This window comes from Petaurus breviceps, unplaced genomic scaffold (assembly GCF_028583685.1).
Source record: "Petaurus breviceps papuanus isolate PSGF00001 unplaced genomic scaffold, PetGlider_PUasm1.0 176, whole genome shotgun sequence".
Classification (NCBI taxonomy): Eukaryota; Metazoa; Chordata; class Mammalia; order Diprotodontia; family Petauridae; genus Petaurus; species Petaurus breviceps.
In genome coordinates, this window is record NW_027185771.1 from 32,706,999 (window position 1) to 32,724,179 (window position 17,181).

Below are 17,181 nucleotides of genomic sequence, written 5' to 3' on the forward strand. Positions count from 1 at the left end.
ATGAGGAAGAGGAATGCCGCATGACAGTTGGTTTATTTAGCTCAAGATGTGAAGGTGGGGGTGGGGAGAGTGAAGAGCATGACAGCTACCTTAAAGCATATGCAGGGCTCACATATGAAAGAGGGATGAGGTGGTTCTGTTTGAGATTCATTCTGTTAGAATGTTAACTCCTTCAGAATAAGGACGGTTTCCTTTGTTTTTGCATCAGTAGAGCCTGGCACAGTGCCTTGTCCCTAGGATGCACCTCATGAATGTTAAATTGAATGTAGTGGAATTGGCAGCAGAAGGAAGAGTTAAGAGCCACCAATGAAAGTTTCAGTGAAATAGATTTAAGTTCAATATGGAGAAAAGCACCCTAAGAGTTAGAGATTTCCAAATGTAGCATGGTTTGCCTCATAGGAACTGAGGTTTCTCCTCCAAGGACTGAAGGCTAAATGACAACTTATAAGGGATGTAGAGGGAATGAACTAGATACTCTCCGAGGTTTCTCTGAATTCTCTGATTCTATGATTTTTGTGGTTCTTTAATTGTGTGGCCTTAGTCAAGTCACTTCATCCTTCTGAGCCTCAATTTCCTCATCTAAAGTATAGAAATAATAACACCTATCCTTCTATCTCATGGGGCTGTTGTGAGGATCAAATGAGATAATTTATGTAAATTACTTCCTAAACAATAAAGCCTAGTTTTTATTGCTATCATTGGATATCCATCTTTAAAATACTAAGTAGAAATGGAGAATGAATCATTTTATTTTACCATGACAGCAGAAAACAACAAAAAAATGTTTAATTTCTTTCTTTTAGAATATTATCCAGTTGTAACCATTCCAGTGGGAGCACGCAGTATTGAAATACAGGAGTTACAGATATCTACAAGTTATCTTGCAATTTGCAACCTGAATAAAAAGTATTATCTCACAGGAGATTGGACTATTGATTGGCCAGGGGAGTTCCAATTTGCTGGGACTGTGTTTGATTACCAGCGTCCTCTGAATCACCCTGAACGTCTGTATGCCGCAGGACCCACAAATGAGACACTGGTCTTTGAAGTAAGCTTCTTCTGTTGATTCTGACTTTCATGTTTATTACAAAATCAGCCTGGACAGCTATCATTCTGCACCATGGCTCTCAGATGGATTAAAGTCTGAGTAAAAAAAACAACAACAAATAAACCCCCTGGGCTATGATTTTATTCAGGACTGAGAAGGCTTTCCATCAGTCCATCTGGAGTTCAGATTGCCTTTTACTAGCTCATGTTCTGTCAGAGATAATAGATGGGTCAAACAGATGCCATCATTTGTTGTCAATGGTTCCACTGTTTGGAAGAGAGACAATAATAATCCAGTCCCTTAGTTGATGAGTGGACCTCACGAAGTTCTCTGTGACTTTCATACAGTTATATAAATTCTTCCTCATCATACCTCATTGAGAGTAGCATCAAATATCGTTGGGCCACTCTTCATAAAGTTTCTATTTGATACATGGTTATCCCTTAGATGGGGTCACAATTCTACATCCTTCTTAGGTAGTGGCCATCATACTAGAAGGCACCATGGGATACCCCCAGAGGAAAGAACATTGGTTTGTAGAATTATACTCCTCATCGATTTAAACCTTGGGAGGAACTTAAAGGAGATCTAGTCCAACTTCTCATCTTTTAGATAAGGGATTTGAGGCAAAGAGAGGTAAAGAGACTTGTTCAACATTGTGCAGGTAGTAATTGAAAGAGGTAGGTTTTGCATCCACACCCTTTGACTCCAAAGCCAGTACTCTTATTATTGAACCAGGCTATCTCACCCTTTTAAATCATTAAAAATTGGCTGTGTGACTTGGACTAGATGATCTCTAAAGACCCTTCCAGCTTTGACAATTCTCTGCTCTAATGGCATTCCCCCCTCTCTGGCATTCAGTCTTCTATATCCTAAAAGTTCCTTCTAGTGTTCACTTGTTTCTAAAGTTCCTGCTAACTTTGACTTCCCCTGTTCTACATTATTTTTTTCATTTTTCAAATGCTTTATTAACTTTTGATTTGCATCATTCATTTCCGCAAGATTTTGAATTACAAATTTTCTCCCCGTTTTTCCCCTACCCACCAGCCCAAAATAGCAGTCCCACAGTGTAGCAGCAAGCACCCCATCCTGTCTGCCAATACAGGTTCTTGGATCTGCTTTGTTAAAGGAAAGCAACTCAAAATGGGTTAACAAGCTTACTTTAATCAGTCAGACATATATCGTTTACCTTGTTCAGGGGAAAAAGGTCAGCACCCCGAACTTCAAAGCATACAGGCAGAATTATCAAGACAGAAACAGATCAAGTAGACAGATTTCCAAACTGTCCAACCATTACATCCATACCCAGTCAACATCTGGGTTTCCACATCTGGGTTTTTCAAAGCCGGGGAACTCTCAACAATGGCTTCCCACAATTCAGATCAAATCACAGAACACTTCTCAAAGTGAGTCCCAAAACAAAGCTACACATCAGGGCTTATATAGCCTTCTCCTGGCTCAGAGAATGTAACAACCTTATTGACTCACTGGCCAATCAAGAAGTATCTACTGAAAAACAAGCCTCCCACCCCAGGCTTCAGGTGCACTTTAGCCTAGGGGCAGGGAAGATCTTCCAAATTTGCATTCCCATTACACACAGGATATCCCCTCTATCAATCTACTCTCTCCCATATCTTCTCCCATACCCCCTTCGACTTTTCCAGTAGGTCATGGTGGATCTCTATGCCCCAGTGCCTGTATATCTTATTTCCCAATTACATGTAAAATAATATATATGTATGTGTGTGTGTGTGTGTGTGTGTGTGTGTGTGTGTGTGTATATAAAATTTTAAACATTTGATTTTAAAACTTTGAATTCAGATTCATTCCCTTCCTCCCTTGTCACCCACCCTTACTGGCAAGATAAGCAGTTCAGTATAGGTTGTAAATGTGTAACTAATGCAAATCATTAACATAGTAGATATATTGTAAAAGACTGACTATATTTCCCTCCCTCCTATAACGCCTCCCACTTGTTCTATTCTCTACTTTGATCCCATCCCTTTTCAAAAGTGGGTGCTTCCAACTTCCCTCCCCCCCAGCCTGCCCTCCCTTCAGAATCCACCCTCTCATCCCCTTCCCCCCTACTCTCCTATAGGGTGAGGTACCCTATTTAGTGTGTATTTCATTCCCTCCCTGAGCCAAATTCAATGTGAATAAGGCTGACCCATTCCATTTTGCCTTCCTCTTCTTCCCCTGCATTGTAACCATTTTCCCTTGCATCTTCTAAATGAGATAGTTTACCCCATTCTCTCTCTCTCCATCTCCTCTCATTATATTCCTCTCTCACCTCTTAATTTCACCTTTCAAGTATCATCCCTTCCTATTAAATTGGACCTGTGCCCTCTATCTATGTATACTTGTAAATATATATACACATAATCGCATATGTATTTATACGCCCATATACCCTCTGATGTAGCCATATATATATTCCCTTCAACTATTTTCATGCTGAGAAAACTTTCATCAGTTACAATGATCATTTTTCCATGTAGGAATGTTAATAGTTCAACTTTGATAAGTAGCTTCTGATTTCTTTTCCCTGTTTATCTTCTCAAGCTTCTCTTGCTTCTTGTATCTGAATGTCAGATTTTCTATTCAACTCTAGTTTTTTCATCATGAATGCTTGAAAGTCCTCTATTCCACTGAATGACCATATTTCCCCCTGAAACATGATACTCAGTTTTTATGGGTAGGTAATTCTTGGTTTTAATCCCAGCTCCTTTGCCCTCCAGAATATCATATTCCAGGCCCTTCAATCCCTCAGTGTAGAAGCTGCCAGATCCTGGGTTATCCTGATTGTGTTGCCACAATATTCAAATTGTTTCTTCCTGGCTGCTTGTAATATTCTCTCCTTCATCTGGGAATTCTGGACCTGACTGTAATATTCCTAGGAGTTTTCTTTTTGGGATCTTTTTCAGGAGGTGATTGGTGGATTCTTTCAACCTCTCTTTTGCCTTCTGGTTCTGAAACATCAGGGAAATTTTCCTTGAGAATTTCTTGGAGGATTATTTCTAGGTTCTTTTTTTGATTATGGCTTTCAGGTAGTCCAATAATTTTAAAATGATCTTTCCTGGATTTATTTTCCAGGTCAGTGGTTTTTCCCATGAGATATTTCACATTGCCTTCTATTCTTTCATTTGTTTGGATCAGTTTAACAGCATCTTGATTTCTCTTAATGGCACTAGCTTTCCTTTGGTCCATTCTAAATCTGAGGGATTGATTCTCCTCAGTGAGCTTTTGAGATTCTTTTTCCATCTGGCAAATTTGGCTTTTTAGGGCATTCCTCTCCTCATTGCCTTTTTGAGCCTCTTTTGCCATTTGAGTTAGTCTGTTTTTTAAGGTATTATTTTCCTCAGTCAGGCTGTTGACTCTCATTTCATAATTTTCTTGCATTGTTCTCATTTCTCTTCTCAATATTTCCTACACTTCTCTTATCTGCTTCTTAAGGTCCTCTATGGCCTGTAACCAGCTCATATTTTCCTTTGAAGCTTTTGGTGCAGGAGTTCTGACTTCACTGTCTTCCTCCTGTTCCATGCTTTGATCCTTTTTGTCCCCAAAATAGGAGTCTAATGTTGGATTCTTCTGTTTGTTTTGCTTCCTTTGCCTGGTCATATTGCCCCTCAGTCACTTGACCCCTGGGCTTTTTGCTACAGTAGGACTCTGCCACCATACAGGGGAGCTTTCATCCCAAATGCTGGGGTTTTCTCAGCTGCCGGAGGTATTCATTGGGTGCACTCTCTGAAGCCTCCACATGCTCTGGCAAGCTGGTCACACAGCCCAGGACCTCCACCCTAGACTGCAATCCAGATCCAAGCAGGTTAAAGCAAAAGCGATTACCCCTCAGACTGGTCGCTTGGTCCCCCTACAGTCTGCAGGTCAGGAGCTGAAGCTGCAGGATTTCAACAGCTGCACCAAGGAGTTTCAGCGGCTTCTCACTCTGGGGGTAGAAGCCTCCACCCTCCCAACTACTGGTCCCAAAGTCCACACTGCACTGACCTCTCACTTTGTCTTTCACATCTATGTTGATAAATCTGGAAATGGCCACAGCTGCTGGTCATCTGGAGTCCCTCCAGCCAGTGGTTGGTCAGGCCCACCCTGGGGCTAAAACCTCCGACTCACGGGGCCTGGGCTCAGCTCCCAGAGTGCTGCACTGGCCAATTCCTGCCAGTCTGCTGGGCTGTCCTCAGTGGGACATTAGTTTCTCTGTGTCATTTTGTGGGTTCTGTAGCAATACAGAGTTTGTTCAGAGTCCCCTTTTACATGAATTGGGGAAGGTGGAAGCTGGAGCTTAGTGGAGATCCTGTTTCTACTCTGTCATCTTGACCCTCTGTTCTACATTTTAAGGCATCTTTCTGGTACTGATTGCATCTTCATTCCTTCCCCTCAAATAACTGATAGAGGAGGGGGAGTTGGAATACTCCTTGCTTCTTAGTGCCACTTCCAGGTTTTCCCACTCCCTCCATCACTCAGTAACTTCTGCTTTGAGATTAACACAATTCATCACCCAGTCAAAATTCTGGGTGTGGTTATCTACAAACCTTCTACAAAGTTTCTTCCCTTCCTTCTTAATGAGTTCAGTTCCTGAATTGCAATTTTTTTCTCCTCCCCAACTTCTGCCTTCAGTACGTGGCAATTTCAACACACACACACACACACACACACACACACACACACACATATATATACATATACATATACACATATATGTATACATATATGTATATATGGACTCTCTCTCTCAGATACCCCAATTACCCAATTTCTTAACCTAATCACTTCTCATGACCTATTTCTTCACCCCATTTCAGTTGCATTCAAAAATGGTCATACCCTTGTTCTTGCCGTCAGCCACAGATACACCACCTTGAAGTTCAAGAATTCCAAAATCTGCTTACATGACAATGATCTATTGGCTTCTCTGCCTTCTTTTACAAAACCCTGCTCTTTATCTATACTATGCCCTCTAATCCCTTGAACCCTCAATTTCTCTCCCAGGCCATCTTTTCTGCGCTAGCCACTCTCTTCTCTTTTCCTTATCTTAACTTCTTGGTGAATCAGTTAAACTGTCCTCTCTTGAGTTTCTGACCCTTTTATCATATTACTGATTGCACCCTGCTCTGAGTCATCCTTGACTCACTCCACTATTCTTCACTTTAAAAAAAAAAAAGATTTTTTTTTAAAGCAATCGGGGTTAAGTAACTTGCTCAAGGTTACACAGACAGTTATTTCTGGGTGTGGTACTGAGTATCTGAGCCTGGGATTCGATCTCCAGGTCATCCCAACACTGGAACCAGTGCTCTTAGTCGCTGAGCCACCTGGCCGCCCCTAAGCAATTGGGGTTAAGTAACTTGCTCAAGGTTACATGGCCAGGTGTTTCTGGGTGGATGCTAAGTCTCTGAGCCCGGGATTCGATCTCCAGGTCATCCTGACACTGGAGCCGGTGCTCTTACTCACTGTGCTACCTGGCCGCCCCCATTCTTCACTTTTACTCTTACATATGTGCTGATGTGAAAAATCTCACAATTGTTCTGATTGAGTCCACTATAAATTTATGTTACATATCCTCAACTGGGCCCTCACTGCTGCTAGGCAATCCTACTCTACCTCCATTTTCAACTCACTCTCCCACTCTCCACAGTACTCTTCCAAACTTTTCCATCCTTCCTCAAATCTCTCAGGGTCCCCCAAACCCCAACTCTTTCTGCTGAGAACTTTGCCTCATATATTAGAGAAAAAAATGAGGCATTTCACCATGAGCTTTCTTCTCCCCTCTTCTTCATCTCATGTAACTCAGATGCCTTCTGTAACAATCTCCTGCCATAAGAAGTAGCCTTACTCCTTACCAAAGCTTACCTTTCTGCCTACAAAAGTGATCCCATTCCATCCCAACTCCAACATATTGCCCTTTTTGTCATCTCCACTCTATTTGTTACTTATTTGTAGTCTCTCTAATTCTGTTTTCTTTTATTCTTTGCTCCTTACAAACAGGTCCATGTCCTCCCCCATCCTTAAGAAAACCACACTTGATCCTTCCATTCCCAATGACCATCATTCTATATCTCTTCTTCCTTTTGTAGAAAAACTCCTCAAAAGGCCATCTACAAGAGGTGCCGCTACTTTCTCTATTCTCAACCCTTCAACATCTGACTTCTGATCTTATCATTCCACTGAAACTTCTCTCTCCAGAATTACCAATGTTCTCTTAATTACCAAATTCAGTGGCTTTTTCTCAATCATCTTTCTTCTTGACACTCTTTTCTCTCTAAGTCTTTAGGATGCCATTTTCTACTAGTTCTCCTACCTATCAGACTAGTCCTTCTCAGTTTCCTTTGCTGAATTCTCATCCAGATTGTGATTTCTAACCGTAAGTGTCCTTTGGGGTTCTATCCTGGGCCTTCTTCTCTTTTCCCTCCATACTACTTTACTTGGTAATCTCATCAGGTTCCATGAATTTAATTACTGTCTCTTTGCAGATGATTCTCAAATCTACCTGTCACATTCTCATTTCTCTGCTGACTGCCAGTCTTGTATCTCTAACTGCCTAGATGTCCAGTAGTCATTTTAAACTCAGTAAGTTCAAAATAGAACTCATTTTCTTTCTCCCTAAATCCTCCTCACTCCCAACTTCCTTATTTTTGTAGAGGGCAACACTATCCTCCCAGTCCATTAAGCTCACAACCTGGGAGTCATTCTCACCTCCTCACTGCCTCTTACCCCCATATCTAATCTGCCAATTTTTATCTTTGCAACTTCTCTCAAATATGTCCTTTTCTTTTCTCTGAGACTGCTACCACCACAGAATGAACCCTCATCACCTCACTCTCAGACTATTATAGCAGCCTGGTTGGGGATGGGGGGAGGGATGACAGTGTGGTCTGTATGTTTCAAGGCTCTTCCCACTCTAATTCATCCTCTATTTAGCTATCAAGGTGATTTTTCTAAAGTATAGGTGTGATCATATCACACATACCCAACCCCCATTGGCAATGGGCTCCATTGACTCCCCATCACCTCCAGGATCAAATACAAATACTTTGTTTGGTTTTCACAGCCCTCATAACCTGCCCTTTCCTCTCTTTCCAGTCTTCTTACACCTTACTCCCTAATATGTACTTTCCTACCCAGTAACACTGGTCCCCTGCCTGTTCTATGAAAAAGGCACTCCACCTGTCAGCCCTGGGCACGTTCTGTGGTTGTCCAAGCACTCTGCTTGGCATGCTCTCCCTCCCACTGGCTCCTCTAGCTCCTTTAAGTCTCAACTAACATCCCTTTTCCTACAAGAAACCTGTCCTAAGCTCTCTTAATTCTAGTTCTTTCCCTCTTTTAATTATTTCCTATTTATTCTGTATATAACATTTGTGCATGTTTGCTTGGCTTGCCCATTAGTTTATCATCTCTTTGATTGTGGGGACTTTTACCTCTTTTTTTGTGTCCCCAGTGCTTAGCTTAGTGCCTAGCACATAGTAGGAGTTTAATAAATGTTTATTGACTAACTGCTAAACACTGAGGATATACAGGCTAAAGACAACCCATTCTCTCAAAAAATGCACAGATAAATGAGAGACAACATGAAGACAACTACGTACAACAGATAGATTCTTTGTTGGAAGTTTATGTATATCGCCTATGTTACTCCACTGTGAAATGGAGATATCAGCCCCTGCTACTGAGCAGAGTAATACTGTGTGGACAGAGAGCTGGGAAGGGAATTGGTAGCATCAGATTTCAGAACACGTTTATTGTTTGGAGTTTGAACTAGAAGAAAATGTCATCAGAAGTTTCTGAATCCCTGACCCACCTCTTTGTTTTTTTTTCCCCTGAATCCAAAGAACAATTACAATGTTAAATGAACTGGAAACCAGACCATATGAGGATCATAAAGAACTGGGATGTTTAACCTGTAGAAAAGCCTCATCAGATAACTAAATGGAGACTGTTTGGCTAATTCAGTTCCCACTAGTTACTTTGATTGAAGGTTGATTGACTTGACCTGAAAGATAACATATACTCCTGATCTGGATTATGGAAAGACTTCCTGGAAGAAGGAAAATTAAAGCTGGACCCTGAAGGATGAGTAGAAAAAGGGGAGAATTGCATTTGAAGCAGAGGGAGCATGAGCAATGGCACAGAGATTGGAAAGTATTTTGTTGTACACAGGCAACAAAGAGCATCCTAGTTTGGCTAGAGTTCTGTCCATGGAAAGGGGTAGGATGGGTTGAGACTGAAAAGGTTTGGAAGAGTGGAATTGTGGAGAGCCTCAAATGCTGAGATAGGAAGCTTGGATTTTATCCCATAGACAGTAAGGAATTGCTGAAGGGTTTTGAGCACAGGAATGATAAGATCATTTATGTGCATAAGGATGATTTATAAAGACAGGCGGGTGTAGTTTGAAAGGGCAGGAAGACCTAGCATTTGGGAGTCTAGTGGTCTGGCTATTTTTATCCCTTGGAATCACTTTGGTTGATCACTTTAATATTTAAATTACACATTATTGCTTCTGGGGCAGTAGACAAATTCCTTAAAGTGCCCACATAACCCTGGGATCCTTGGTCTGAGAGGTTTGGGGAAAGTCAAAATGACTTTAAACAGAAACCGATTTTTTTTCTCCAACCACAGCATGTCAGTGTCTATGGAATCCATGGCTTCCAATCTAAATAAAGCTCAAATGACTTTCTGTACCAGAAATATAGATGATACCAAAATGAAAGCTTTGTGAGCCAACACCCTTTTCTGTAATAAAGAAGTATTTAATTTGTATCCAGAAGGATGCTGATAGTGTTGGAAACTGAGATGAGACGTGAAAGTCCTCTATACACAACTTCTCTGTCTCTTTGTATCTCACTTTGTGTGTGTCTCTATGTATTGTATACAGCTAGTAAGTTTGGAGAAAGAGCTGGTTTAGGGGAAAGATGATTGGTTCCATCTCATTAGTAAGTTTGTGTGTGTGTGTGTGTGCAGTTTGTATCTCGGCTCTCAAAAGAACATAAGGGCCTTGGAAGCAGACACTGTTTTTGCCTTTGTATCTGCAGAACCTTGCACATAATAGGAGTGTAAAATATGTTCAGTGTTTGGAACTGAACTGAAATTAATTGAATTATTAAAATATACTGGCAAGCAGTGGTATATTCAAAGAACCTAGGTTTGAATCCCAGTTCTACTGCTGACTACCTGTATGATCTTGGAGAAGTCCTGTGCTCTGGGTTTCAATTTCCTCACCTTTAAAATGAGCAGATAAAACCATATAATTTCTTAAAGTCATTAAAACTCTAAATTCCCTAAAAACTATGAAACCCATGAGTGCAACCAGGATAGAGAGAGGAATGCAAACCATGCCTTAGGAGAATCAGTTGAAAGAACTGGGGATATTTAAGAATTTGAAAAGTTTTCATAGATATGGAGGGATTAGACTTATTTTGCTTAGGCCCATTAGATAGAACAAGGAGCAGTGGGAAAAGGTAGAGTCACAGGAATGCATTATTGAGAAACTTCTCAACAGTCAGAGCTTTTCAGCAATGGATAGGCTGCTATAGGGACCGTGAGTTTTGGACCATTGTGTCCAAATGAAAGTTGGAAGGCTATGTCAGTCAGGGATCTCACAGAAGGGAGTTATGCATCAGGGACAAGTCAGTCTAGCTCTGAAATTCTTTTTTTCTATATGAGAAGTGTGATATGATGGAAGCAGGGGACCAGCAGCCGAGGTCCCTGCCCTTTACTAGTTTTGTGGACTTAGGCAAGTCACTTTCCCTCTTCTGGCCTCAGTGTCTTTATCTATAAACTGAGGATGATGAGACTTACAATAGCTAACATGGCACAGTTTTTATGAGGAAAGTGATTTGCAAATCTAAAAGTGTTGTAACTATAGGGATAGTAATTTGTACTGTTTCCCCAATTATAAATGATGCTTCAACCTATATGATTTTCTTAGGCTCTAATATCTCCTTATGACATCAGTGGCCCAAGGTTACCAAAATTCATAATCCTCTAACTACTATTATGCCTGGGAGGGTTTTTTTGCTTTTTGGAGGGGGGCAAGGCAGGGCAATTGGGGTCAAGTGACTTGCCCAAGGTCACACAGCTAGTAAGTGTATGGCCTGAGAGTTTTAAAGAGTGGCCCCCAATATTGGATCATGTGGCTATTGCTCAAGAACCAGCCTTGCTAAGGGCAGAGACAGTCATCATGAGATTAGTCACTGAGAGATGAACTCTTTTATATCTTTCATGAAGACCATATACTAAAGTAGGGGGAGGTTATGATATGTGTTGGCCCATGTGATGAAACCACTGGAAGTGTAATGACAAGACATTCAGTGACTACTTATTATGGTATCACATTTAGAAAAATGTTCATTTGCAAAAACAGCAATGTGGTGTTGTAAGGAGAATTTCTCTTGTTCTTACATATCAAGTCAGAGTCCACCGGTGGTCTCAGCTGCTCTTTGCTTTGGGTTTTTGGTGGAATGGTGGTAAACATAGATGCCTTCTAAGCTGTTGACCTAGATTTGATTCCCAGCTCGATCAGCTTAGTGTGGCCAGGTCCAAAGATAACTAGACTGAGAGTTAGAAGACCTGGGTTTTAGAATTGGCTCTGCTATTAACTGCGTTACCATAGGAAACCTCTCAGACCCTCAGTTTCTTATTTGTAATATGGAGCCAGATGACTACTTCTGATTGTGTTAGAGTTGATGTTCCTTTTGTGTATGAGATTGGAGGCAGCTAGGTCATGCAGCTTATAAAATTATGGACTTAGAGTCAGGAAGACTTGAATTTGAATTCTGTTTTAGATACTTATAAATGGCCACCAAGGTCCCTTCCAACTCTGACATCCTGTAATTCTGTAACTTGTAACTCTAAGGTCCCATCTAGATCAGAAATTTTATATTCTACAGGTGCTTCTAAGGTCACTCTTAGGATGGACATTCTGTGTTCTGTGTTCTATGTCTGTGTCTATGTCCTTGCAATTTCACACCATTTGTAGCCAGTGAATACATCCAGTCAAGCCATGCTAGTGCTAAGAATGATGGACATAGAGTTAAAAGAGCTGGTTTTATGACTGGCTCTGTTCATTAACTGGCTGGGTGACCATGGGCAAGTCACTATTATTTTCTGAGCTGAAGCTCAGAGTTTCCCTATCTGTAGTATGGGCACCATTATTCTTGCTACCAAACTCATATGGTTATTGAAGGGAAATTACATTGTAAACCATGAGGTTGCATAGAAATGGAAGTTATTTAATCCAATTCAACAATGATTAAGCCTAGACATAGCTAGTCATAGGGGAGATATAAAGTTAGCCTATGCCCTTATGGAATTCTGAAACACTCACAGTAATAATTGTGTTTCTATCAATCAAACAACCAGCAAGTATTTATTAAGTATCTGGTATGTCTTAAGAACTATGCCAGGGGCTAGAGATAAAAAGACACCTTTGAAGGTATCATAATCTAGCTAAGGGAGACAATTTATACATACATAGGTTTGTACAAAATATATACAAGGTGATTTGGTGGTCAGGGAACTAGCAGCTGGGAGATGAAGAAAGGCTTCACATGGAGGGAGATGCTCAAGTTTAGCCTTAAAGGAAACTAAGGGATTTGGGAGACAGAGGAGGAGAGGGAGCACTTTTCAGGTATGGGAGGCAGCCAATACAAAGGCCCAGAGATTGGAGGTGGAGGGTCATGGATGAAGAATATGGATAAGGTTGGATAATGGTGTGCATGGAGGGGAGAGTCAGAAAGGTAGTTCGGAATCAAACTGTGAAGGGATTCAAATACTACCAGTCAATGACCTATACCCAAATAATTATATTACAGAACGATACTTGATAAACATGTAAGATAAATGCTAAATTCTTTGTGATGTCCTTTCTAGCTCTGATATAGATATTCTTAATTCAGAGGGAGGGATCATATATTTAGACCTGGAAAGAGATATAACTAGGTGGCACAGTGGATAGAGGCAGGAAGACCTGAGTTTAAAATGTGGCCTCAGACATGCACTACCTGTGTGACCCTGGACAAATCACTCAACCACTGTATGCCTCAATTTCCTCATCTGTATAATAGGGAAAATAATAGCACCTACCTCTCAGGATCAAATGTTGTGAGGATCAAATGAAATAATACTTGTAAAGCCTTTAGTGAGGTGCCTGGTACATAGTAGTCATTACATAAATGTTAGCTATTATTCGTGGTTAATATAGTCCAAAAACTTGCTTCCAGTACAAGGAGTGTGATGAAGATGGTGAGGGGACTGGAGCAGATGCTGCATAAGAATTGGTTGAAGGAATTGGGGAGGTTCAATCTGGAGAAGAGAAAGCTTAACTGGCAAATGCCCACTGCCTTCAAATACTGGAAGAAGGATTAGGCTTGTCCTGCTTAGCCCCAGAGGGCAGAGCTAGGAGTACTGAGGAGAAGTTGTGGAGAGACAAATTTCAACTGGTTATATTGATCAGTCAATCAGTAAGCATTTATTAAACACCAACTATGTTCCAGGCTCTGTTCCTACCTGTGCTACCTTATCAAACATCTTTGGGATTCAGCTTTCCTGATATATTATGAATAACTCTATTAAATAAAAGTTGTCTGAAAGGTGAGCAACAGGCGGCCTTTCCCTAATCCACTCCCAGTATGCCTCCTGGTAATTTCCTCTCTATGGGATGATCTTTCATTTACAATGTCTGTATCTTGTATACACAGTTCTTGACATATTGTCTCTTCCATTAGAATGTGAGCTCTTTGAGGGCAGGGACTCTGCTTTTTGCCTTTCTTTATAACCATAGAACTTAGCATAGTGCTTGGTACATGTTGGTGTTGAGTCATTTCAATCAACCAATTAATCAAAAACTCCATTTTTTTGCACACTGTGACTTACCCAGAGTCACACAACTAGTACATGTCGAGGGCCAGATTTGAACTCAAGAAAGCCTGGCACTGTATCCACTACACCACTTAGCTGCCCAGGAAATTTTGTGGTTGTTTAGTCACTTTAGTCATGTCCAATTCTTCATGACCCATTTGGAGTTTTATTGGCAAAGACACTGGAGTGGTTTGCCATCTCCTCCAGCTTATTTTACAGATGAGGAAACTGAGGCAGACAGGGTTGAATGACTTGCCCAGAGTCACACAGTTAATAAGTGTCAGAGTCTGGCTTTGAAAGCAGATCCCCTTGACTCCAGACCTGGAACTCTGTCCACTGTACCACCTTGCTGCACCTGGCACATAGTAAATGATTAATAAATATTTGCTGACTGATGCTTTGAGTGGTGGTGAATGATCTTTCCCTCACACTCTCCAAGTGAAGGCTGTATGACCACCTGTCAGGATGTTCAAAATATTCCTTTTCATGTACAGGTTGGACTCAGTGGACACAAAAGCTAGTACTAAGATTCTATGATTCTGATGGATGGGAGAATGGAATGGGTAACACTATAGAGTGAAAAGAATATGGAATTTGGAGTCCAAAGACCTGGATTTAAATCTCTACTCTACCCCTTATTTGGTGCATCCTTGACTTAGTCCCCTAGCCTAAGTCTTAATTTTCTTCTATTGAAAAATAAAGGGATTCAAAGGGAAAAAGGGATCTGTTAGGATTCTTCCAATTATCAGCCTCAGGATCCTACCATCTACCATCTGTGTCTGGGGGTTAGGTGTAGTCAGGTTTTGTTGAAATATGCAAGGAGGGATGATTTGAGATGTGTGGAAAGGTGGGGTGATGTTTGATTTTGGAGGGCCTTGAATGTGAGACTCAAAGAGTCTGAAATTTATTCACTAGCCTTTAGCAATAGTGACAACAAAAGTTGTTATCATGATCTGTTTTTGTTGGTTGTCTCATATTTGTGTAAAGCCCACACCCAGATGGCTAATGGGAGAAATGGGGACAAATTTCGAAGTGGTGGAAACATGATAAGTCCTAGTATCAAGACATAATTTTACATATGGCTGTGGTAAAACTGTCATGTCATCTTAAGTGGAGACATGTAAGGAATCTGAGTACATCTGAGAGTTTAATGCCTTCCCCTCCAGAGACTTTGAGGTAATTTAAGGTCTTTGACTTTGTTCTTTGTTCAAGAGACATGAAGAACACTGTTTCAGATCAGAGTTGGCCATGCAGAGAACCAAACTGGTTTTAAGTTTTAGCTGGAGGTTTCATTTGGGAAGGGGAGCATCCTTCTGTGGCCCCAGAATATGTGGCCTCTTGTAAGGGCCATGATAAATGATCCTATGAGTGCCAAGTTCTTTATCAAGACTGTCTCCAGGTGTGAGCTGATGGCCAGGAAATTGACTGTGAGTGTTCCATTATAAAGTAACTGGATGCCTGTTTGATAAACAGCATGAATGATGTCATGATAGCAAGGCTTGTTCTATTACTGAAATTCAATCTCTTGTATTTATTAATTAGGTTGCTCTCTTGCTTCTTCCTTCCTCCTTCACAGTATCTCACACGTTAAAAGCCTTTTCCACCTTAGGTAGAATCCAACAATGTTTAACTCTTTAAAAACTTGTTCCTATTCACTAATGAACAGCTATGGGGGATTCTAAGTTCAAGAAATGGCATTGTAGAGTAAGTCAGTGGTAAGATGGAATGTCTATGAGTACAGTGAAGTGGAAAGAGCCCTGGGCTGTGAGATGGAGACCTGTATTTGAGTCCTTGATTGGGTCACTAGTTTTCTTTGACCCCAGGGAAGTCACTTATCCTCTCTAGCCTTCATTTGTTTCCTGGGAAAAGCAAGAGGGTTGGAATAGATGCTGTCCAAGGACCCTTCCAACTTTGACACTCTGTTGTCTATGTTCAAAGGCCACTTCTAGGGATGTTTTATATTCTGTATCCTGGGACTCTTCTCAGCTTTGGCATGGGAGTTAGGAGATGGAATGTTGTGTGTATGGGAACAGCAAGTGCCATGTTCTATGTTTCACAGGTGTCCTTGACTCTGGCATTCTTTGAGTATGATTACATAAACTTAAAGGATACAAATTTGACTAAAGCTTTGGTGCAGGAAAAGACCACAAATGTGTTATTTTTATTCTATGTGAGGCCTTTAGTGATTTCCCCAAGCTACTAGTACCCCCTGAAACTACTTTGCATTTATTTATATGTGTACAAGAATCCATAAAGTAAACCTCAGCCATGGACATTTTATATGCATTGGTTCTCTGAGCAATGTTCCACTAATAATTTTTAATATACTTCAGTACTTCAGGGATTCTGATTTCATCAGGAGGGGCTCTGTTCACAGACCTCAGCCCTCCTTGCCTTAGTAGATTGTTTCATGAGGACCTTTGTCCAAAAACTGTCCATACCCTGGTTCCCAACCATCTGGTGCTGAACTTCTCCACAAATATTTAGGCTGGTCCTTGGAGCAAATAGCATTTGGGGTTAGAAGACTGGGGTTAGAATCCAGGATCAACTACTAACTAGCCATGTGACTCCTTAATCTCCCTGAACCTCAGTTTCACCATCTACAAAATTATTGGATATAATTAATTGGATGAAGTGATTTCATAGGTCTTTTCTAACTCAAATATTCTGTGACTTTTATAGAGTTTTGTGGACATTCTTAGCCTTTTGAAGGACCATAGCATCATATATTTAGACCTGCAAGGGGCCTCAAAGGCCAGCTAGTCCATCCCCCACATTTTACCTATGAGTAAATTGAGGCACAGAGAGGTTAAGTGGTTTGCACTGGGCACACAAGAATTTAAACATACTCACACGATGACCTCAACAGTGTTCCTGTTGGAAACTGATTACTAAGGTGGACAAAACATAAGTGGAAAAGGACTGCTTTGTCCTTTGAGTTTGGTGTAAAAGAAGAGAAGATGGGTGAAGACGTGGAGGAGCTTGAGGTACAGATGAATGGAAGTGTAGTAGCTCCTTTTTTTATCAAATGCTTTATTAACTTCTAGTTTATATCATTGATTTCTGCAAGATTTTGAGTTACAAATTTTCTCCCTGTTTTTCCCCTACCTACCACCCCAAAACAGTGATCCCACTGGATATCCCCTCCTCCAATCTGTTCTCTCTGATATCTTCTCCCATACCCCCTCCAACTTACCAGTAAGGTATGATGGATCTCTGTGCCCCAGTGCCTGTATGTCTTATTTCCCATTTCCATGTAAAATAATAATGAT

At 40.9% G+C, this 17,181-nt stretch overlaps 1 protein-coding gene across 1 annotated transcript in view; it reads left to right on the forward strand.

The window, feature by feature from the left end:
* ADAMTS18 (ADAM metallopeptidase with thrombospondin type 1 motif 18) overlaps positions 1 to 17,181 on the forward strand; it is a 228,689-nt gene that overhangs the window by 155,630 nt on the left and 55,878 nt on the right. The window contains exon 16 of the mRNA XM_069085865.1: positions 804 to 1,048. Within this exon, the coding sequence (XP_068941966.1) occupies positions 804 to 1,048 (245 nt within the window). The remainder of the gene's footprint in view (positions 1 to 803; positions 1,049 to 17,181) is intronic.